The sequence below is a fragment of the Suillus clintonianus genome (assembly GCF_016758775.1).
Source record: "Suillus clintonianus strain FC179 chromosome Unknown DEU56scaffold_108, whole genome shotgun sequence".
NCBI lineage: Eukaryota > Fungi > Basidiomycota > Agaricomycetes > Boletales > Suillaceae > Suillus > Suillus clintonianus.
In genome coordinates, this window is record NW_024539332.1 from 91,706 (window position 1) to 114,769 (window position 23,064).

At 48.8% G+C, this 23,064-nt stretch overlaps 8 protein-coding genes across 8 annotated transcripts; 4 read left to right on the forward strand and 4 right to left on the reverse strand.

The window, feature by feature from the left end:
• Positions 1 to 635: 635 nt before the first annotated feature.
• Positions 636 to 2,678, reverse strand: DEU56DRAFT_51891 (uncharacterized protein). The gene is made up of 9 exons (XM_041346600.1): positions 2,175 to 2,678; positions 2,045 to 2,114; positions 1,910 to 1,978; positions 1,722 to 1,855; positions 1,502 to 1,667; positions 1,306 to 1,448; positions 1,186 to 1,249; positions 1,100 to 1,127; positions 636 to 1,045 (listed from the first exon to the last, which is right to left on the reverse strand). Exons 1-9 carry the CDS (start codon positions 2,233 to 2,235, stop codon positions 923 to 925), a joined length of 858 nt encoding a protein of 285 aa, XP_041203604.1. The 5' UTR covers positions 2,236 to 2,678; the 3' UTR covers positions 636 to 922.
• Positions 2,679 to 4,439: 1,761 nt separating this feature from the next.
• On the forward strand, positions 4,440 to 5,709 carry DEU56DRAFT_51530 (ubiquitin-conjugating enzyme). Its single transcript, XM_041346594.1, has 8 exons — positions 4,440 to 4,716; positions 4,781 to 4,829; positions 4,882 to 4,899; positions 4,957 to 5,054; positions 5,109 to 5,143; positions 5,194 to 5,271; positions 5,325 to 5,421; positions 5,474 to 5,709. The coding sequence occupies exons 1-8, from the start codon at positions 4,620 to 4,622 to the stop codon at positions 5,530 to 5,532; spliced, it is 531 nt and encodes a 176-aa protein (XP_041203605.1). The 5' UTR covers positions 4,440 to 4,619; the 3' UTR covers positions 5,533 to 5,709.
• Position 5,710: 1 nt separating this feature from the next.
• Positions 5,711 to 7,676, forward strand: DEU56DRAFT_51531 (uncharacterized protein). The gene is made up of 11 exons (XM_041346595.1): positions 5,711 to 5,835; positions 5,924 to 5,970; positions 6,033 to 6,115; positions 6,165 to 6,256; positions 6,309 to 6,364; positions 6,414 to 6,437; positions 6,484 to 6,647; positions 6,697 to 6,881; positions 6,935 to 7,234; positions 7,298 to 7,388; positions 7,444 to 7,676. Exons 1-11 carry the CDS (start codon positions 5,815 to 5,817, stop codon positions 7,524 to 7,526), a joined length of 1,146 nt encoding a protein of 381 aa, XP_041203606.1. The 5' UTR covers positions 5,711 to 5,814; the 3' UTR covers positions 7,527 to 7,676.
• Positions 7,677 to 7,825: 149 nt separating this feature from the next.
• On the reverse strand, positions 7,826 to 9,268 carry DEU56DRAFT_893738 (pseudouridine synthase; the record flags this gene model as incomplete). Its single annotated transcript, XM_041356355.1, has 2 exons — positions 7,826 to 8,830; positions 8,912 to 9,268. The coding sequence occupies 2 exons, from the start codon at positions 9,266 to 9,268 to the stop codon at positions 7,826 to 7,828; spliced, it is 1,362 nt and encodes a 453-aa protein (XP_041203607.1).
• A 4,014-nt stretch (positions 9,269 to 13,282) lies between these two features.
• Positions 13,283 to 14,967, reverse strand: DEU56DRAFT_917483 (uncharacterized protein; the record flags this gene model as incomplete). The annotated part of the gene is made up of 4 exons (XM_041357992.1): positions 13,283 to 13,573; positions 14,415 to 14,563; positions 14,617 to 14,795; positions 14,855 to 14,967. 4 exons carry the CDS (start codon positions 14,965 to 14,967, stop codon positions 13,283 to 13,285), a joined length of 732 nt encoding a protein of 243 aa, XP_041203608.1.
• Positions 14,968 to 16,634: 1,667 nt separating this feature from the next.
• DEU56DRAFT_917484 (uncharacterized protein) lies at positions 16,635 to 17,218 on the reverse strand (the record flags this gene model as incomplete). The annotated part of the gene is made up of 3 exons (XM_041357993.1): positions 16,635 to 16,708; positions 16,758 to 17,013; positions 17,066 to 17,218. 3 exons carry the CDS (start codon positions 17,216 to 17,218, stop codon positions 16,635 to 16,637), a joined length of 483 nt encoding a protein of 160 aa, XP_041203609.1.
• A 224-nt stretch (positions 17,219 to 17,442) lies between these two features.
• Positions 17,443 to 20,433, forward strand: DEU56DRAFT_745404 (uncharacterized protein; the record flags this gene model as incomplete). The annotated part of the gene is made up of 5 exons (XM_041349147.1): positions 17,443 to 17,808; positions 17,859 to 18,149; positions 18,199 to 18,543; positions 18,688 to 20,032; positions 20,087 to 20,433. 5 exons carry the CDS (start codon positions 17,443 to 17,445, stop codon positions 20,431 to 20,433), a joined length of 2,694 nt encoding a protein of 897 aa, XP_041203610.1.
• A 1,071-nt stretch (positions 20,434 to 21,504) lies between these two features.
• DEU56DRAFT_745387 (uncharacterized protein) lies at positions 21,505 to 22,481 on the forward strand (the record flags this gene model as incomplete). The annotated part of the gene is made up of 2 exons (XM_041349144.1): positions 21,505 to 21,711; positions 22,071 to 22,481. Coding segments are annotated over 2 exons (618 nt in total), but the record flags the coding sequence as incomplete, so codon positions are not given.
• Positions 22,482 to 23,064: the final 583 nt, after the last annotated feature.

Below are 23,064 nucleotides of genomic sequence, written 5' to 3' on the forward strand. Positions count from 1 at the left end.
TACTGCCCCAAAATGCAGAAAGAAATAGTAGTATTTGGCGGGATATGAGAGCTCATCGTGGTAAACGATGAGCACGTTGTTTGGCAGCATTGGCGGCATTGTTTGTATTGGCGTGGTGGCCAAAACGGGCATGGGAAAGACATACCGGAAAGAGAAGTAAAGGCTGTTGGAGAAAACACACATAAGTGACTGAAACCAGCTGGGGCGCACCGCTGGGGCGCACCGCCGGTGCTCCATACGAATGCAGAGGGACTTAATTAAGTGGCAGAAAGAGTGCCGTGAGGCCACTTAACTAATTGAGATATGTGGGAATCATAGGTGCAGACTGAAGTACCGAAAGTAGATGTAAAGCCATCTGAACACTCGCTTTTGAGGCTGCCTGAATTACGCTGATTGTGATTTTCCAAAGCTCGAGTGAGACAATACATACATCCAGATGTGTTGGACCTCGCTTTCTAAACCTAACAGCCAGTCATAGATCAAAAAGGCAAGAGAAGAATCTGAGCAAACAGTCAGTTCCGGTGATGACGGACATGTCCCAGGGAAATAAAAGTGCTTACAGCAGTGACTATTCGCTTGTCTAAAAACGCGAGCATAAGATAGGACATCTTGGGACATGATCGAATGGGCGGATGGCCAAGAAGAATCAAACTAACAAGGGCTTAGGGTGTGCGTGGTGGAATGTCACTTACCAAAAAGTCGTCCATGGCAAACATCTTAAAGCCAAAGACCCTGAGGAGTTCTTAAAGGCTCCCTGAGACATGAGTAAGCGCAGTCATTGATTGTGAGAAAGTTATCTCTTTGCGCCCACTAGTAGGAGAAGAATTTACCCATCATTTTAAGCTAGAACGTGTTGGGTCTGCAGGGGCGTTTCTGCAACAATCATGGCCGGGATGTTGCACTGTTACTATAGCACAGGATATCATATTGATTGAAACGATGTCTTGGACGGATATTCGACCTCAATCTCTGAGGTAATATGAGAGCGATGTACAACTTTCTCATCAACTGCCAGACGTTGCATATTGACTATAAGTCGACAGCCCTTCAGAGTCGCGTTCAGGTAAAGTCATGTTCGAAAGCGACTATGTACACTCACGCATGATGATATGACCGAGATTAGCCAACTAACCACGAATCAATAAGGTTAAGTTTGGTCTCCGGGTCTCGGCGGAAAAGGCTCACAAGAACATGATTACAGTGCGCTCATCACGGAGTTGACAAAATGAACCGATACAAAGGAAGATCACTACAGTGTACGACATCGTCAGAATAGCAATGCGGTGTCAGAAGCAAAGCTCATACCACATATTATGAAATACGTGGCCGTTCCGTCCCTGATCAAAAGCGAGACCAGCGGTGCCCGGCCCCAGCCAGCGCGTCTGGCCAGTAGATGTTTTATCAGTGAAAGACACAGAAGTGTACTTTGCGTTGCCACCACTGCAATGCTGGAGGTACTGTTCACAAAAGTAGTAGATCGGATGAGAAAATTGAGACTTGCGCGTGATAAATTATCTGATTCGGTGGTTTTGATAGAATGCAATACGGGATGGAGGGGATCCTATGGAAATAGCCGCCAACAATGATCACGAGAATTATATACTCGAGTGTCATCAGCGACCCCAACATGATAGCGATGCGGCGACTTCTATTGAACAGTGCATACACTGAATATGACTAGGTCACTAACTGCATGCATTTAAAAGCAGAACAATGCATACCTCGGACAGCCAAGATGAACTCGATAGTGGTTGTCTGGAACTGCGCAATGAGGGCAGTATAGACAAACCATGCAAAACAATTTGATTTCAAAGCTTTTCCACTATTGAGGTAAGGAACGGCAAATTGGTGAAATCTGCACAGCCATAAAGCGTTTCGGTGGGTACGACAAGGTATGGAAAATGCTTACATTTGTATTGCAAGACTGAAATATCGGAGGAACAAGTACAACCACTTGAAAACCGAGCTCCAAGGTTTCCTGAAGAAGGGGATCAGCATATACCTACAGACACCGTGTACGTAGAACTGAATTGTAAAGACGCACGGCCAGATATGCTCCATCTCACTCTTTGAAGTAATCACCATGTCCCACAGCTGAAGTGCGAGTGACGCCACTGTACATCAGAAGTTCGATGGCAATGTGAGACGATACTGCAGTGACTAGTCGCACTCACCAAGATGATAATTGACTTCCCGGGCGAGCAATGGGTAGTTTATCGCGGAACTTCCGTCCATCGTGCTTGCCTGTCACTTCGAGTCTTCGACAGATTGATTGGGGCCTGAGGACTGCAAACTGGAAAAGTTCCCCGTGACAAAAAGGCCGAGAACACCAAAGCAAAGGACTCGGTCGAAAACTGTGGAAAAGCCAAACTGCAGGCGTGTTTCCGAGTCGAGATGTTGTAATGGGGTTGCAATCAAGAATTTGATGGTATTGCTTCGCCGCTCCACCAATCGAAGGCCGTCCCTGGTCAATAGAGATCTCTATAGAGAAGGTCCACTTTAGCGCTGTGAGCAAGATGATAACTGCTGATCAGTTTAAGCAAATTCAAGGCCTCAGTTCAAGTTACAGTAAATTATTCGAGTCCGACAGACCGCGGCACCGTTGGCAGGTGAACCGATTGACAAGAGATTGACAGCGCACACAGTGGTGACATACACACTTTGAAACAGCCTGAGAGGTCTGCTTTCATGAAGTTAGAGCTTTCATGAAACACTGCATGTACCTGAAAGGACTCGGTTGTGATATCCAGAAATTCTTTTAACGCAACCTGATCTGAACTGATCTGCACCAGGTTCGAAACTGATTCTCTCTGGAATCTGTGATGGCTGTGCAGTCGTGTGGAGCGACCCTCGGCGGATTGTGTAACATGCGTAATTGGACCGACGGTGGGTGACTATCAGATTGAGCTGTTCACGTATGAGGTTGACGCTGCAACTTCTGGTACCATGGCGGCCGCATCTAGAGGGAATCCGCCAAAAAAGTTGCAAGATGCAGCGTTTTGCCAAGAGTGCATTCGGGGCCCGGGCCCAACTTGAAGTATCTATAACTTTAAGCCAATCATAAGCCTACTGGCACCCTTCTGCCTCGCAACGGCCAGACCAACAAGACCACGCCAGAATATTACATATTGGACTTCGCCATGCGTGGCCGCCCTAAGGATGGATTCAAGTTGAGAACGGTCTCACAGGATCAAGGGTATGTCACCTACTTATTATTTGTCTTCCTGATTGACCCACCGTCCGGCAACTAGTCCTAGTCATGCCTAACGAAAGTTTAACCACTCGTCGTCGAACTCTAAAGGTGTAGCGGGCGCTACCGTGACAGTGCACGTGCCTCACAATCTTTTTACTCCGAGTCTTGTCCGAGTCCCAATATTTTCCACTTTATCTATCAACTTGCCTCCGCTGAGGTGTTGGTTGCCACCTCGGACGCTTCCATGCCTCCTTCGTCTATATGTCATTCCTCTAGCCTCATTCTATTAGCATCGGCCCCGCCGCACAGCCTTCCCCTTCTTCCCCAGCGAACCCACGGGCGTACTTCAACCGCCCGTTTGCTGCATCCCTGATTGTATTCCTTGCTAAATTTGTCGCCCCCTTCTCCAACACTCTTGACTCGGATGCCCGCTCACACCGGCACTCGCACACTGCCGCCTAATGCTATTGACCATGCAATTTGGCTTCTGGAATCTCCGCAGCTTTTTTCCTGTGCGCTGCCGTTCATTTTGGCCGCTTCATATGGAGGACTACGTATATCCTGACTCTTCCATCCCTGATTCGTGGCTTTATCGTCCGCGTTTATTTTTCGCCCGTCTTGGGTGCGTATATGCTGGGCGTCTAGTTCATTTTCCGTAATTACCTACTACTTACATGCTTGGTCTTCACAGCTTGCCGCCGCGTACAATGCGGCGCTCTCGGTTCCGTGACATCGGCGTAACTTTGACTGCCCTGCATTTGAAAGAACGTTCATCAATTTTCTTCACCCGGCCTTCGAACATCCGTTGTACGTACGCCGAGCAGGACTGCGGCGATACCCACTCGGACCAAGGAATTCGGCCTTCGTCGGGGCTGGAACTATGCTCACGTATTGGCGCTTTGGTCCCACCATCCAGCATCTCAGACAATAACTGGCAATTCTTCTTCAAATCCCAAAACACTTCTCCCACGGATTGCACATCATTCAAATTCTTCCTACTTTTGAGTCTAGTTTCAGTGACATCACCTCCGCGGCGTCTCTTGCAGCCTATTCGTTTTTGATGTTGAGGTCCCCGTGAATTTCACCTGGGGCATTGCGCGCATTTCACGCTTGAAGGTGCTCGTGCTGGGGTAAGTTTGATAATGCGAGCGACGAATTTGAAATAAGAAATGTTTAATTATTTGGCCCGTCAAGAAATGAATCCCTTGAGCTTCGGTATCCATAACGTTGAGTACGAGCGGCGCGGATCGACTGCGTGTCTTATAGCAAGGATACAAAGAAATAAGAAATAATTGTTGTCGGTGTGTCAAATGACTATCTTCCCACGCCGTGATGCCATTGTGCATTCTTGAATCACACTCATCTTTCAATCTTTCCCTCTCGAGCTCTGTAGTTTTGCCAAATCCTCAATCATATTCTCAATTTGATGTCCAAACCATCCACACCACAGCCATCGAACACTCTCCTCCTCCGTAGGCAGCTCACTGAGCTCACGAAGCACCCAGTGGAGGGGTTCTCTGCAGGTGCGGGCAGCCTTTCTCCCTAACTTTGATCTTCAACCGATTCCTGATAGACTTCCGGGCAAAGGACTTGTCGATGACAACAATCTTTATGAATGGGAGGTCATGATCATCGGGTTAGTCTGACTGTTCTCAAAGCCCATCCATCACACTCACGAGATCCGACAGGCCTCCGGACACCCTTTAGTACGCGCCACACCCCTCTTCATCTATAACTCTTATTCATCACCATGCGCGATCTAGTGAAGGAGGGTTTTTCAAGGCTCGATTGTCTTTCCCTACAGAGTACCCTCTTCAACCCCCAAAGATGCGCTTCATTACCCCCATGTGGCACCCCAACAGTAAGCCACGGGTGCACTATAATCTTCGTGTGATCTGAGCCTATCTGAATACAGTTTATGCCGATGGTGTAGTTTGCATCTCCATCTTGGTCCGTATTCTTTGTCATCTCAATCAATCAGAACTCATCCATCTTTACAGCATGCTCCGGGTGACGATCAGTACGGCTACGAGGATGCCGGTGAACGATGGATGCCTGTCCACACGGTGGAAACAATTGTATGACATTCACGGAGACCTTTCCTTTTAGCCGATTTGACTCTCCACTGTAGCTTGTAAGCGTCATATCGCTACTGTCCTCCGAGACCCCAAACACGGACAGCCCAGCCAACGTGGACGCAGCCAAAGAAATTCGCACGGACAATGCTGGTCCGTGACGTCCAATTAGTTGAATGTCTTCATGCTAACCACGTCACTGTAGCTTACAAGAAGAAGGTACGACGTCTGGTACGTAAGAGTGCAGAGGAGGCCTTTGATTAGTTCATCCCCCCTGCATCCTCACCCATCCGTTATACTCCTGTTACGTACTCTCTGTTTTACTAGCTGCTGCATCTTTGCCATCGTTTTAAGTACGAGTCTGTCATATTTGTTCTACGTCGACCTTGTTGTTTGAATCGGACCTACGGTCTGACATTTGATCACGTGACAGGCGCAGTAAGTGGAGCATTGAGCAGCCTTAAAGCTGTGACACTGTACAGCGACCCTGCATCTTACTTCCATCACATCTCAGCGTCAGCTACCAATCACTTATCAATATCAAGCATGTCGGAACAAGCTGGCGAGGCAAGTCCATCAAAGAGTCACTGTAAATCTAACCTGAAACATTCCAAATGCTGTATGTCTCGCATCTTATGATCTATGATCTACCCAGGCTGTACCTGCAGCACAAAAGAGCAGCTGGACGTCCTTTTTGAAGTCGTGAGTGACCATCATCCTTGTTTCGTCCTTCAAGTCTTGATCAACAATGTGATGCCCCTCAGGCTGGCTGGCTTTACGGGTGATCTGTCGGCCATGACTGCTCCTCCGTTTATATTGTCGCCTACATCCCTCACCGAGTTCCCAGGTGCGATCTTAGATTGAGCGGAATATATCGATCTGACTGTGATGTTCAGCTTATTGGTGTGAACGACCCGAGTTGTTTGCTGCGATTGCCGATGGGAAGACGGAGCAGGCCCGAGCGTTGGCTGTGTTGAAATGGTTCATCGTGAGCGGAGAAGCGCGATAGTTCCTCTATATCCTGTTTAATTTGTTTCCAGAGTACACTTAAAGGGCAGTACACCTCCCGAAATGAATCTATGGGCTCTGAGAAGAAGTATGTGTTTGTATGCACTTCCTGATATAAAGCTAATCTACCAATGCAGGCCCTTGAATCCTGTACTCGGAGAGTAAGCGAGACTATTTGCTGATCTAGCTTCTGCTGATCTCTCCTAGACTCTTCTATGGGTATTGGCCAGCGACTGCAACTCGTGGAGGCAAGACCACCCTGGTCGTAGAACAAGTCTCCCACCATCCGCCCATCACAGCTTATCGCATAGAAAACCTTGAAAAAGGTGTTATCCTGACAGGACACAATGCGCAAAAGACGAGTTTCAGCGGTATGTTTTCTTTCATGTGTCATATCTCCCATTCCTGATGTACGTTTAGGGGGAAGTATTATCGTCAAGCAGGTTGGGCATGCAGTTCTCAGCGTAACGCTTCCGTCTGGGGAGACTGAGGAGTATCTGATCACCCTTCCTCGTCTTCGCATCGACGGGCTCTGGTATGGCTCCCCATATATCGAACTTGCGGAAACAAGTTACATCCAAAGCTCCGCCGGCTGGCTGTCTACGGTAAGCGCACACACTTCCCATCGTATGGCATCTCATTCTGAAGCATCCACTAGATCGAATACAAGGGCAAAGGCTATTTCTCGGGGAAATCGCACACGTTCAAAGCAACACTCACCCCGCCTGCGCACATTCATACGTCTCCCCACGTGATTGAGGGGACATGGCATACCACATCTAAAGATTCGCATAGTGGTGCGGCGTTCCATGATGTCACGTCGCCCAAGGAGGAGATCACAGTCGCTCCTGTTGAAGATCAAAGCGAGTTTGAAAGCCGGAAGCTTTGGCATGGTGTTGCCAAGGGTATCAGAGAGGGCGATTTCGAGACTGCTGCGACGTTCAAGGGCAAGATCGAGGTATGTTTTCGAGAGGTTATTTATGTGATTTTCTTGTTTTTCTTGTTGATTGTCTCGAAACAGAACGAGCAACGGCAGAGAAGACGTGATGAAGCTGCGGGTGGCACGACGTGGGAGTTGAAGCATTTCAAGCATGTTGATAATGATCCTGTCTGTGAGTATAACTCTGTTTCTCTTCATCGGTGTCAGATGTTAAAGCTCTTCATAAGATGAACGTCTAGGCAGGCTCTTCAAAGCGAACCCGCCGACAGAGGACGCCTATGTTTACCTCAACAATGGTCCGCGCTCTTAGATGTCAAGGAAATATACCTCTAGATGCACAGGCCACAGCTGTAGCTCGTAGAGCATTGCGCCTGTTGGATATTCTGGATTGGATTGGACGTCTGTGATGGACGTTCGCATGATCTGATATATTCTTCTACTTCTCCATTGTAGTATCGCAGATTGGACTTGACTAATTCACACTTTCACGCTTTCACTTGGAGCTACTTGTGTGAGCGATAGAATTGTACGCGATGACGATCATGTCTATGTAATCAATCTGCCTATCCAACGGCAATCACATCTACAACGACATACACGAGCGTCTGCTCATTCAATCCCGTCATCAAGCGTCTCATCTTGCTTCTGCTTGCTATACTTGCTCCCCCTGCCTATTCGCCATCGCTCGTTGGCCACATCGACGTGGTCAAGTCTCTTCCTCTCCAACAACGGCACGTACTTCGCACCGCGCTTGTACGTCCCTGCACCCAGTGGGACACCAAGAACCGGATCTCGGTTCAAGTTCGAACGAGGAAGCGTGTGAGGCGTCAGCCCCGTCTGGCTGAAGGGGAAAAATTGAGGTGGAGGAGAATGATATTGCGCGGTAGCGGCGAGGAAGTGCCCGTCTAAGACTGTATGGATGAGGGAGCGTTGATGGATGGAATGGAGCTGGTGATATAGGTCTGAGCCTGTACCACTCTCTGTACCGTCGTCGTCTGTTTGCCATGCGACATCTGAGTCTGCGTATGCACAATCCCAGAGCATGAGAGGGAGGGCGTCTGCCATCTGATACTCGGGTTTGCGATCCACTAAAGGCAATTGGGTGTCGGGTAGTGTATCTGATGCTGATTCTTGGGGTGAAACGTTTACGAGAGCTGAGACTATGGATGGATGTTCTAGTCCTGTTCCGACTAGGAAAAGGACGGCCATTATATGTCGGACTTGATGGTATAGAAAAGCTGATCCTACGAGATCGAAGACGTATACGCGGTTGTCGCCATCGGAATCTGGAGAGACGGGACTGATCTGTGCGCGCATGACGCAGCGGTGGAAGTTGGTGATTTGTTTTCCTGGGTCTAGCTTGCACAGATTGCGGAAGTCGTGTTCGCCGACGAGACGGTTTGCGGCTGATTGCATGAGGGATGTGTCGAGTCCGTGAGAGGTGAAGAAGTATTTGTAGTGTCTGTGTTTGCAGTTGAAGCGGGCGGAGAAATCGGGGGAGATGGGAGACCAGGCTAGGACGCGTATTGTTGGAGGGAGGACGCGGTTGAGGATGGATACGTAGCGGAGCTCGAGTTTGGTGGAAGGCTGGAGTGAGGTGTTTTGTGGAATGTCCTCCGTTGATGAGTCCTCCTCGGATGATGATGGTGATGATGGACTACGTGATGGAGTTTCGGTTGGGAGAGCACTTCGAACCCATAACGAAACCACCTGACCAGCAGCGCTCACTCCCCGATCTGTCCTCCCACATTTCTCCCATCCACAACCATCCAAGCCGCCAGTTTCATCGACGAGCCTTGCCTTCACAAAGGCTTTGAACAACACATCTTCAACCGTTGGAAGAGGCGTCGGACCGTTTTGATATGCCAGACCATTATACTCCCATCCCGAATAACAGAACTTGATGGCGATCTTGCGCTTCGGGTGGGATGAGAAATGAAACGGTTTTTTGGATGTCGGGGAGTGGGTTGACTTTGAGTGCTTTTTTGTGTCCAGCTCTCTGAGACGCGTGATCAGTTCATCTTTTGACCAGGATTCGTAGTTTGGTGTCATGACGCGAATATACGTTTTGGAGGGTATGAAACGGTACGTGAATCCGAACCTACCAAAGCGCATATGTGAGACTGTAGCAAGCGGATTCTGACTCGGAGTCACTAAGCAATTCGTGTGCCCGTCCGGTCCGGGTGGCCGTTGTAACCCAAGGCTTTCTTTCGATTTCAACCTCGTTTTCGACCAGCTGTATCATAGACTTAGAGACCACAACGACGCACATCAGCAGATCGCGTTATCCCGGAACGATCTCATATAGCGAGCTGTTTCGTTTAAGCCGAAAGAGATTCAATTCGTGATACCAGTTTCAACTGCGTTGTGTCTGGTGAAAAGTAAACATGAAAGGCTGGAGGTTACTCTTGTGGCACAGATAAAGATTTGGCGCACGAAGGAAGCACGCAGAAATTATTCATCCACTGCAACCTCCTCCTTGAGCATGGCAGATACGTCAAGGAATGTTTATCAGAGTGGTTGTATCGATGCAGCCGATACTTGGTGTATAGGTAGTACATGGTAAGTCGGATCGACAAGCAAAGAAACATGAAACACGTAGCCTTTGCGTATTGTATATTGCAGATGGAGGTGAGGAGGCGTGTGGTATAAAAAAGGATGGTCCCAAACATAGTAGAAAGGCGTGTAATCGGGTATAGGCAAACGGGAAATCATCGGGACGATGACAACGTAGATTAATGATGACCATCGATATACTCTGGAGACGTACAACAGATAAAGAGCCAGAGGCGAGTCCAGCATCCAGCCTGTCTGAGCATCACATCAGGGCGTGAGGAAGTTGAAGTTGTAGCTGCGGTGGTATCACCAATAGTAGGTGTGGTAGACGAATTGGAGACAGCTGCCTGTAGTTCCGAAGATGGTTGGTTTTGAGTCGCACCACTGGATTGCATGGCATTAGGCTTGGGAGGCCCCGGGGTGCCAGAAGTAGTGTGTAATGTTTTCTTTTTCCGTTTTTCCCTCGCACAAGCATTCCTCTGCATAGTGTCAGGTCGAGTCGAACATCTGAGAACGAGAAAAAACATACACGTTGTCCCGGTGCATGCGGGACCTCAAGAACTGCTGGGTTGGGCCCATGTAAATCGGTTCCTCCACCATTTCGTCTGCGTGTTTTCAAAAGGTGTCGAGCCCAGTCGAGAGGAGAGGACAGTGATGTATCATGGGGATCGGAGGGGCTGCGGTTGAATAAGCGGCCAAGTGTGCTTCCTTGGGGTGCTGAGGAGTGGAGGTGGCTTCGTGGAGAGATCTGAGCACACTAAGTCAGGAAACACATCGAAGTGATAGTCATGACATACCTGAGAATGTTCTTGTGGGTCATCAAAAAAACCTTGGGGTACCCGACGGGCAGGCTGACGTCGTTGGGCCGGATGTCGTGTAGCATGTTCCTAGAGTGTATATGTTTGAATGCAATGAGATCTTTTTAGAAAGTGTCACGTACACGGAGTGCCGACTTGTTGGCCTGGCAGAGCGCGTTCAGTTGTGAGAATGAAATAAAACGAGGTATGTTGACTCACCTGTGGATCTAACAGAAGTTCGTCGAGACCAGCTTCTCTGACAATGGTAGCAATATCCCATGTGTACGCGTTCCTATCCAAGGAGCCAGTTGCTAGTAGTTTTCCATCGGCAGAAAATGAGACACAGAGAACTGGATTTGCATGTTGGAGTGGAGAACTGATAGGTTGGCCGTTGTCGAGGTTCCACAATCGCGCTGTCTTGTCGTGTGATGCGCTTGCGAGGATGCGGCCATTCGGGGATATTGCAACGCCATAGACAGCAGAAGTGTGCCCATCCAGAACTGCGGTCTGCTTCCATGATTTTGTATTCCATGTCCGAGTTGAGTGATCCCATGACCCGGAGATGAGCGTTTTACCGTCCGGGGTCCAAGCCAGGCACCGCACCAAATCTGTGTGTCCTTTGAGAGTTGCGACAAGCTCGCCTGTCTTCGCATCCCAGATTTTAATTGAGAACTCGGTTTCATTTTCATCCCAGGGCGTATCACGTCCACCAGTCGCAATCATGGTGGTGTCTGGCGAATAGATGGCTGTGTACACTTCTATATGCCCTGTCTTGATTGGCCCGGGTGCCAGGATCGTCTCTCCGCTCTCCACATCCCACTGCCTTACAGTCCCATCCAAAGATCCGCTCACTACTCGGTGATCATCTCGACTCCAACAAACAGACCACGCTGCCTCTGTGTGTCCCGTCCATTTTGCGATGACCTTGCCTGTGTCGATGTCCCACAACCTCACTCCACCGTCCCTACTCCCACTAACCACTTTCTTCCCATCTGGGGACAACGTTATACTGATCACTCCACTGCCTCCGTCCCGCCAGTTCTCCCCTATCTGTTTTCCGCTCTCCAAGTTCCATACCCGCAGCGAGCCATCTTCTGAACAAGTAATCATCCGCTGTCCGTCAGGCAGGTGTACGACACCGTAGATCCAATCGGTGTGTCCTTTAAATTTCTGGCGAGGCGGTATTGCTGATATCTCTTTCGTTTTAGTGGCGGGCGAAGACATTCCAGAATTTTAACTACCGAGTGCAGCATTGTCTCAGCTTTCGCCCATCAAATTCCAAATTCATCACTTACCAAGGACGATAGCGACGGACGGATAGTAGGGGATAATGGGCGTTCTGGTCAAGTCAGAGAGTACGTTTGACATGCCGTATCCTCGTGTTCACAGCTTATATACAGCATTGACTGTGCAGTTGAAGCGCCCAGAATCATCTGTCGCTCCGCAGTTCCTGTTGCTGTTGGATGGGGGATAAGCTAGCATTACAGTCGTGCCTGTGCGTATTCATGCATAGTGTCCAAAGATGCAAGGCGAATGGCTTGGTTTCAACTGCGTACAATTCCTCCTAAGAAATCTCGCGACCTCCTACCTAAACATTGTAAACCATTCGCTACCTGGATCCAAGCATATTTCCCACACATTGTCGATCCGTTGGAAGACGGCTGAATGCCTCTTTGGGCTTCACCTCCATCTTCTCATCTGTAATGCTACCCTCCGCTTTTGATGCTTGAATTCTTCTGTATTCGGCTTCTTGTCAGGCTTGAAGCCAAGACACATGAAACACGTAGCCTCTGCGTATTGTATATTGCAGACGGAGGTGAGGAGGTGTGTGGTATCAAAAAGGACAGTCTGAAACATAGTGGAAAGGCGTATAGTTGGGTAGAGGCACACGAGAAATCATCGGAACGATGAAATTGTAGTTTAATGACGACCATCCGTGTACTCAGGAGACAAACAACCAATGAAGAGCCAGAAGCGAGTCCAGCACCCAGCCTGCCTTATTGTCGCGTCAGGGCGTGAGGAACTGGAATTTGTAGCTGCGGTGGTATCACCAATAGCAGGTGTGGTAGACGAATTGGAAACAGGCATCAGTGAATTGATGGGTCCGTGATATCGTAGCCGTGGGAAGTATAGCACGATTTAATTCTGCTCTCACCAAATATTAGTTTTTATACTGTGAGCAATCTGAGTTGTACATACATACCCATGGATGCCCGCAAATCCAGCTTAACATGAATGATCCATGACAATGGTATGACATTCCTCCCTTGCAGCCGATGAGGGGTGGTAGCACACTCATGTCAATCGTTTTAAGGTTTGTCATCTTGCCTGATCTCATTTTTGAGTTACAGCAGTATTCAAGACTTTCTCGTGGCAGGCGCCTCTGACACTTATCAGCAGATCTCAAATACCATTAGACTTTGCCACAAAGATGTGACATTCCTCCCTTGCAGCCGATGAGGGGTGGTAGCACACTCATGTCAATCGTTTTAAGGTTTGTCATCTTGCCTGATCTCATTTTTTGAGTTACAGCAGTATTTAAGACTTTCTCGTGGCAGGCGCCTTTGGCACTTATCAGCAGATCTCAAATACCATTAGACTTTGCCACAAAGCCGTGACATTCCTCCCTTGCAGCCAATGAGGGGTGGTAGTATACTTAGTCCAACTATTTCGTGCATTGTCGTTTGCCTTATTTATGTGGTGAATTACAATGCTATGCAACACCTTCTCGTGAGAAAGCCCAGACAGCAGCCATGTTGTCTTCGTGCTCCGTCAGGTACACGACGACTACTGAACCTGTGGGTTTTCCCCACTCTAGCATGACGCGTGCAAGGTTGCGAACATATTGGTTAAACGCGGTGAAGGTCTTCGTCTGAATAGAGGAGTCATGTGCAGAGGAGGTTATGAATCCGAGCTCGTGCGACGGATACCGGGCGACAGCTTGAGCGATGACGTTGTGGAGAGTATTGGTGGGGGGACTGCGATAGGTACCATTGCGAGATGTCTAAATTCTAAAAGTGAACAAGTGTAGGAAAAGGTGTCTAGGATATTGAGTACGGATCTCCTTGGACGTCCGGGCTTATATGGCTTATATACTTCGAAGTCGGGATTTACAATGCAGCAGCACTGCAGCGAGTTTACGGAATAATGCACTAGCCAAGTGGCTGAGCTGATAAGTCAGATATTTTGTTGCAGCATACACCGCACAAAATATGGTGCGAAAGAGCTCGTAACATGTTAGGACTAGCCTGTAGCAACCTGAATTTCACCAGCCCATATGGTCACTATCACCACGGCTCTTGAGGAAGATCCCGGGACTCGGATATCAGTGTGTGCCATTTGCACATCATGGTGTCATTTCGTGGTATTGCAAAATATCATTGGGCTCCCTTAGATCCCCACGAGATCGTGAGCTAGGATGACAGGATCAGCTCGTCCCACTGCAGCATACATAACCGAGCGACTTTGGCAGTAACAACGCCATCGATATGATGGATCTGCACAGCCGTGGTGCATATATCCGGCGTATATCCGTTAACCCGCTAGACTGGAAACAAATTCAATTAGCTGCGTCGTGAAGTCACTCCACGAGGGCCACTCCACCTTCCAAGGGGCAAGTACGCTAGAGCCAATCTAATTCAATGTAATCCCCAACGAAGCTCCATGCAGCTTTCATGACAGCCAGTGAAGAGCGGTGAAGGTGGTGAAGGTGATGAATCACACCTCCATGATCATTCTTATGGCATGGCGTGACCATATGCATGCTTTTGTCTAGTCAAAAAAACACCGCACTACCAACGGGTCAATGACGATGGTGGGTGGATGTCAAGGCTGACTTACAACACGTGTTTCTGATCCCAGAATATCGAGCCATCCTGCTGAGCTTGTGAGCTGGTCGTCTGAGTCTCCACTATATCCTCGACCACCAACTGGACAAAAAATCGATCATCGAATGCAACCATTCCAATTTTCGGCAGCCGAGTCAAGCAAATATCTGAAAAATTAATGAAGATCACAAGAAAGTTTATTAAAACATAAGGGACTTACCTGAAACCTCCACAACAATAAGAGTCGGCGCCACTGCGTGCGTGAGCCCCTCGCCATCCAGGGCGTTCAAGTTAGGTTTGCCGTCCTCAGGCTGAGAGCAATGTGATGCAACCCGAAATTTCATGCTCGCAGGAAGTTGGTGCTCGTTTCCAGTCGGAACGAAGTTCGAAATTTGTTGCCTGATGACTGGGATATGCAGATGAATGACCGTCGACCAACAAAGTAACACAACTATGACATGGTGACATCATCGAGTTGAGATCTGTAGCCCTTCACAGCTTGTGAAAGTTCGTGTTCTTTGGCTGCCAATGTTTCAGCATGGAGGGCTTGAATATAGAGTACGCGTAACATTGCTTACATGTTTGGAAATTCTCTAGCAATGACTGTAAGTTAGTCGCAGTCTCCCATGCCGCCGCGGTGTAGATATGAGATGAATTCAAGTTATGTCACAGTCACATGGGAAACCGACGATGCCATGCAAAGTCACAGTTGTGACGTATCACGCAAATAATTATCAGCGATTGGACATCATCGATTATCTTTGAACGTCACAAACACTCAGTAGTGAGTGTTCATACCTGACGTGTCTTCATAAACTGAAATTTATCTACCTTAAAGATGCAAAACTACTTAAACGGACTCAGAGACAGAGTGGATGGAGACAGAAACGGAGAAGGAGGCCGCAATGTTGTCCAGGTCTATTGTCAACTGATCAAAGTTTATCCGCGCTAACCTCCCATTACAGGATCGCAACTATCAGGTAGGCATTTAGCCTCATCATGGCGTACGCACCAACAAATCACGACTCGTCAGCGTTTGAATCGCTTACCGAACCCTCGCGATATATCATTTACCATATCAGATGAGCAATTGGTGAGTAAAAAGGATATACATTCAATAATCAATTTACTGATTTGTAGGAAATCCTTTATATGACATGGACGATCGCGCATGCGCGCGTACGTCAACATCTCTATCACCCCGAACGGCCATTTGCACCATTGCCGCGGCCGCCACTCTGGGAAGAAGAAGTCCGCGCGATGATGGTACTGTGGATTGCGCGAGAGCGTCGCTTGTTTGAGTTAGAGATGAGGGAGACCAAATACCTGTTGGGACTCAGAGGGCCGCGTTAGTACTTTACGGTTTTAATGTACCGACTTACGAACCAACAACGGTATCGCCGCGCGGACAACCTGTACAATAGAATGATTATCGTGATGGAGTGTACCTGCCCCAAACTGCTTACTAGTGCCCTATCGGTCGTTTCGTTGCACATTTGTGCTACACACATTTTCACTGCGTTAAGAAGGGCCTCGTAGGGTGACACGTGTACTGTAGGTACGGCTGAAGGATGGTGAATGACCAGCAGAATTATAATTGAGAGAGGCTCGCTGAAGGCACTGCATTAAAGTGTTGCCCAAGAATGAGATTGACATGACGCACCTCCCAATAGGCATGTCAACCCGCAGTCTCAGGCTGCAACGAACTTCAAACAAACAGTCAGTTATAATCCCATTCTCGCCGACACACATCTGCAAACCACAACTTTCTCCACAGAAAGCATGAAATTTATGTTCTCACGACAGCCAGCCGCAGACCTCACAGTTCCGCCAGGATCACAGCAAACAGTGGCTGCAAGATATACATTCGCTACATTCACTCACAGTTCCGCCAGGATCACAGCAAACAGCGGCTGCAAGGTATACATTCACTACAATCACCCACAGTTCTCCATGGTTCACAGGCCTCAAAGTTGCATTTGAAAGTCATAGTAAAGTAGTAGTACTTATTACTAGTAGTACTAGTGTTAATTTAATGCACTTCGGCTCAAACATTCAGAAGTTCGTGATACAGATAACATCGAACATAAGTATTCGAACATATGAGCATCTACATGTAGTATACTAGTATGTACCAGAGAATTCATGTAAGCATAGTAGTACTGCCAGGCGCGAGACACATCATAATAACATGGGTAGTATGGAAAACGTGAAGCAACTCAGAGATAAATCGGCCGGTCAATCAAGCTGGACCGTGAGGAGGCGCCCCCCAGTGGCTTCAACTGTAGTACTAGTAGCAGATGATGAATTTCCTGCACCTCATCAGGACAACGCATCGTCTCGAACTGATTGCGAACTTACCGGCGGGTAGATGATTTCCGTGACAATGGGACCAGCCGTGCTTTTTGAAAATGAGTCTCATGCACCCCAGGCCCATGTCTGCGTCGTCTAGCGTCGTCTCCGCAGTTTCTACTCGAAATCTGAGCAAGCTGGACAACACTTCGTTTTCCTGTAGTATACACTCTGCTAGTGCCTTCTGTGCGCGAAAAACTTCGCGCTTAGCTCGTACAAGGTCCATTATAAGGTTTGCTTCTGAGTTAGTTGTATCCTGCATGGACTAATGGAATTTCAGGCGCCTTCAAGAAAATAGGGAATGCATTGGACTTTACCATGGAACTGATGGCTTCGAGAACTTCGTGTAGGTCCGATCCACGCATCCCAGATTGTGGATCACGATGTCGACGATGTGGATCGAGGAGTTCATCTGATAAGCCTGATGCTTTTGCTGATAGAGTGCGTAGACTAGTAGCAGTGATAGTCATCGTCGACGCGTGGGTTAGAGTCAGTTGTCGGAAAATGCCGCAATCAAACTGACATATTAATATCCCAGGACTTTATGCCTCATTCAAATTCACGTTGCCCCTCGTGCGGGAAAGTTTTCGAAAATCATACATCTGTCGCTCGTCATATGAGCCAGCCTCGCTCTGGGTGCAATACCTGGTTAGACGATCTGATCAATTTTACCACACCCAGCGAAGATCATGAAATGGGCTCAGTGGACGACTCGAACTCGGACTCAGACGTTGAACCTCACCATGCCAGCGAAGCAGTATTTAGAAACGACTTGGAGGAAAATTTCTACGACTTCGGTAATTTTGGGGGTGAAGAAGAGGATATCGCGAGAGTACACGGGGGAAGCGGGGAAGTAACTGACTACTTTCCAGACCCTCCTCTGGCCTATCAGGACGGCTACACATTTTTGGGCCTGTTCGACTCGGACCAGAATAGCGTGCATCGGAAAACGAACCTATACTATCCGTTTAGCTGTCGGAGAGATTGGAAAGTTGCTGCATGGCTGTTACGCTCAGGCCTGAGCATGGCGAAGATTGATTCTTTTCTATCGCTTGAAATGGTGAGTGTCTGGACGTCAAGCTCACTGGTATCCCTTCCTGAATTTTTTAGATTAAGGACTTACCATTGTCATTTCGCTCTGCGAAAGAATTACGGGGTCGGGCCGAGACGCTACCCAGCGGTCCACGCTGGAAGTCTCAAGTCATTCCTACATTACATCCTACAAAGTCACCCGTAATTCTGTACTGGCGCGACCCTATCGAATGCATTGCCAGCATATTCAATCATCCATTATTTCACGGTCATATTGACCTCACGCCTCGCAAGGTGTACACCACTGCCGAGAAGCTGTGTCGCGTATATACTGAGTGGATGACAGGAAACGATGCTTGGGACATGCAGGTGCGTAAATAGTTAAATCTTTACGTCTGGGGCTCATGTATCCTTAAAGTCAGCAATACCCAAGGGCGCGACTCTCCTCGGCACCATTCTCTCCTCTGACAAGACGAACATAACTGCGTTAACGGGGGATCGTGTGGCCCATCCGCTCCTCATTAGCCTCGCCAATATTCATACGAACACACGTCTAAAATCATCGACTAATTCTTTCGTCCTCACCGCCCTACTACCAGTTCCGAAGTTTGTTCACAAGAACAAGCGAATGAAGGGTGTATTGGAGGACCGTCTTATACATCAATGCCTTGACGTTGTTCTCGAACCATTGAAGCAGGCTACTCAACATGGCATCATGTTATCGGATCCTATGGGAAACAATCATTACTGCTTCACCCCTCTCGTCAGCTATATTGCGGACACCCCAGAAGCCATGATGCTCGCAGGCGTCGGCGGAAAAACATCGCCAGTGACCATGGCAATGTACAAGCAGTTCGGGGATGCCTTCCGTCATGAACCCCGCACGAAATCGACCACTCTCGCGCAGCTTGCTGTTGTGCGTGCGCGCGCTGATCCCGACGATATCGTGACATTTTTCCGTGAAGCACAGAAATTCCGACTGAACGGCGTCGACCTACCATTCTGGCGGGACTGGGCACTATCGGAGCCCTCTCATTTTTTTACACCGGAATTACTCCACCATATCCATAAGCAGTTCTGGGATCATGACGCCAAATGGCTCATTTCCGCTGTTGGAGACTCTGAGATAGATTTCCGTTTCTCAGTCTTACAACCCATCACCGGTTATCGGCAATTTCACAGTGGCATCTCCAAGTTAAAGCAAGTCACTGGTCGCTGTCAACGAGACGTCCAAAGGTACATTATTGCCGTCAGCGCGGATGCAGCACCTGCTGGTGTTATCGCCGCTGTACGCGCATTGATGCAGTTCCGATATCTTGTACAGTTGCCGCGTGTTGACGAAGAAGATCTCGGGCGAATTTTACGTTCATTGGATGAGTTTCACGCAAAAAAGGATGCGATCATTACTGCTGGGGCTCGCCGGGGGAAGGGCAATAAACCCATTACCAACTGGTACATCCCCAAGCTTGAGCTAATGCAAAGCATCGCTCCCAGCATTCGCAACTCTGGCGCCGTAGGACAGTGGTCTGCCGACATCACTGAACACGCTCACATCACCGAGATAAAAGACCCCGCAAGAATGAGCAACAACATTAACTACGACACACAGATTTGTCGACACCTTGACCGTGCCGAAAAATGCCGTCGTTTTGAGCTCGCCACTAGCCTTTTAGATCACGAGCGGGGTACTCAGGAGCTGGAGGACTTGGATTCGGACGATGAAGATGGTGATGCCGATGTTGACGCGCAACATATTCCCATCAACGTGACACAAGACCCACGTCAAATCACGAACTACTTTGCGATTGCTAATGCACTCCAGCGCCGAGAGGTGGGTTCAGTGCCCGTACCTCTTCGCTCGTTCATTGTCAAGTGCTCTGCCTTTCATCTTGCATACAAGCCCTCCATTCAAAACATCACTGTTGACGAAGTCGCCGTCAAATTTGGTCTACCAGATCTACGACCCGCTATCGCTGATTTCCTCCAGCGTGAGGCGACTTATGGACATAAGCATGTTCATGCAATTGGTGGTCCTAGAAGAGCTGGGCCTACCGCTGTCCTTCCGTTCGACAAACTTCAAGTCTGGTTCAAAATCCGCTTGCAAGAAACAGACTCGCACGACAATCGCACCGTTAGACCGAGTCAGATGCTCAATTGTGCTCCACCCAGTGACCCCTGGATTTTAGGTCGCTATGATGCGGTTATCGTTGAGACCAATGCAAGCCATTCATGGCCTAGCAGTAATCTTTCAGGTGCGCTCTTTGTCTTGTGTTTCGATACTCCTTAACTTACATTACCTTTTACAGGTCACGTGGTCGCACAGATTAGACTTATCATGCGACCCATTGGCAAGAGTGGTATACCATGGTCATGGAAGGACCGTTTCCTCACCTATGTTCAACGTTTCGACATCTCGAAGGATCGTGATCCAACTACGCAGCTTCACTTGCTCAAGCGAGCAAAGCGCTCAAATGGAAGCCGGATGGGCGATGTCATCCCAGTATCTCAATTGAGGGCACCTGTCCATCTCATCCCTCGCTTTGGTGTTACTGCAGATACGCGTCTCACCGCCTACAACAGCATGGAGCATGCCGCGGAATTGTGGTTGAACGAATTTTGGGACAAAAACGTCTTCTTTGCCCTATCAGCCTAATATTTGACGCGAGATAAGGCCATTTTCGTGTACTATGAAGGAGCGATCAAAGGCAGTTAGATTAGGATTTATGTACATGTTGTGGGACATTTTCTCTAGTACCAGCGCAGCAACATGCCACTTGGCAAGCATTTTCGTTCAGTTGACGTCGGGATGAAGCTGGCGTCCTTCGCATCGACTCCAGAGGTCCACGACGTACCGACAATGAATAAACTCACCAACTCGGAGCTTACTCGCTTGATATTGCATGAACAGCAACCTACCATTAGCAGTCAGCTCGGCCATCTTCTATCAATCATCTTCAAGTCTTGCACGACTAAAGTGCCCAGAGCAAAGGATCTTGCTGTTCCGCTGAAGAAAATCCACCGCGATATCAGAATCGGCACCTTTCAGCACATCCAGAACGAAACAACACTCGTACCGCTCTATGACGTGGATAGCCAACAGTGGAATTGGCCACTTCCAGCATCTCATAATGACAAGCTTCCTCTGAAAAGTGGTGAGTGGGGAGGAGAGACAGATATTATGGATGAGAACGAGCAGGAAGGAGACCCGGGGAAGGAGGAGAAGCCGAGAGATTGGGTTTTTGTCGATGGAACTGGCAGGACAGATGGCAAGTCGGCCTCTGATTCGGAGGCCGTCAGCCCGCCCAAGGACTCAGACGAGCCGATGCAGGACCCCTCAGAGACCGATAATGTCTCAGATCGTCAGCCAAAGTGATGGACAACGGAACAAGTTTTCGCGTCGTTCCTTAACATCCTTACCTTTGCCCTCGTCAAGCAGCAGCCTCTACTTGCTCAGAAGCATATCTTATACCGTGTCTGGAGCGCGTCAAACTCCTCACGACCAGTGCGCGGTGAAAAAATCGCTCGCAAACCCGACCTCACCTTACTAGATGATCTAGAGGCTCGGTGGGATACGATCAAGGCCGTATGCGAACTCACATCGACTCCCTATACACCTTCATCGACCCTTGGAAAAACTCTGGACAGCAAAGCCTACCTTCTTTTCAAGCACCAACCGTGGAGACGCTTCGCGTTACTTGTCTCCATTTCCAATGGCTATCGCGAACTTCGCGTACACCTATACGACCACTCGGGCGGTGTTGTGAGTCCTTGCACGAATATCGATGATGAGCCGGACAAGTACCTCCAAATTTTTTCGTGCATCGTCTTCGGAAATCTCAGTTGTATTGGGTTTGACCCGACAATCCATATCTTGAAACATACCCTTCGACCCTCTTCCCGCCCCATAGACTTGACTTCGCACAAGGCCAAGGTGATCGAGAGTGCGCGGCCTGGTGAGAATCGTGAGATCGAGAGCGCACAATTTGAAGAAATCGAGAGCGCGCAATTTGAAGAGATCGAGAGCGGCCAGATCGAGGAGATCGAGAGCGGCCAGACCAAGGAGATCGAGAGTGCCCAGGTCGAAGACACCGAAAGTACACCCCCGTACACGATGGACGATGCCCTACTAACTGAGGAGAACACCCCCACCCCCCCCCCCCCCCCCCCCACAACGCTGATGAGGACACGGTGCCCACACCCGCAGCCAACGTCTATTCAAGTATCGTCCCCCCGGTAGAAGAAGTACCTAAAGATCCTCTCTGTCAACCCCTTCCAGAGCCGATTGGCAAGATTCGCGTCAACGAAAACATGTACGATATATTAGAGATTATATTCTCTAACCAGGGCCTCGTTGGTCGTGGCACGGTATGCTATCTAGCCAGGAAGGACGGGGAGGAGTACATCATAAAGGATCACTGGGTTCTTGGGGGAAAAACCCAGGTCCTGAACGAGATTTCTATGCTGAAGAAGATGGAGGGGGTCCGTGGTGTTCCTCACCTTGTCGAATACTGGCTCGTGGAGAGTGAGCCTGACGAGGTCGATGAAACAAGGAGGTATCGTTTCAAGACTCCGCGCAGCATAAAAGGCACCTCGCGTACTCATGTTCGCCTGGTCTTGAAGCCTCGCGCGCGACCATTGCATCAATTTCGCTCACATGCGGAGTTATTGACCGCGATACGGGATATCGTGAAAAGTAAGTGATGTCACATCACCTGAATGTTCCGCTGACTGACTCAATTTTTAGTTCAGAAGTACGCAGTAGAAACACGCAAAGTTATTCACCGTGACTGCAGTTTGAACAATGCAATGATCGAGGATGATGGAAATGGTTCCCATGGAACGCTAATCGATTGGGAGTTTGCGGTTGAGATTCTGGAAACGACAAATACAGTGTCGGTGGCACGGTAAGTGTTTCCCTATCTTTAAGAAATTAGTATTGATTGACGGTATCAGGGTACGATACCTTTCATGTCACGAAAACTGCTCTTCCAGCTTTACCTCAGCACACCGGATCCATCAGATGAGCACATGGGCACGCGAGCCTCAGGATCAATACCATACCCAGCCCCCTTGGTCAAACATGACTACAAGGACGACCTCGAGTCGATGTTTTATGTTTTCTTCTGGATTTGTATTGAATTCAGGGGCCCTCTCGGCATGAAGCGTGTTCTTCCGACCACTCTCCCACAGCATTCTCAGCTCCCCGTTAAATGGATAACCACTGAATGGTCTGCGTCAACGTACCAACAGTGCGGGGACAGCAAAACACGTTTCTTTCACCAAT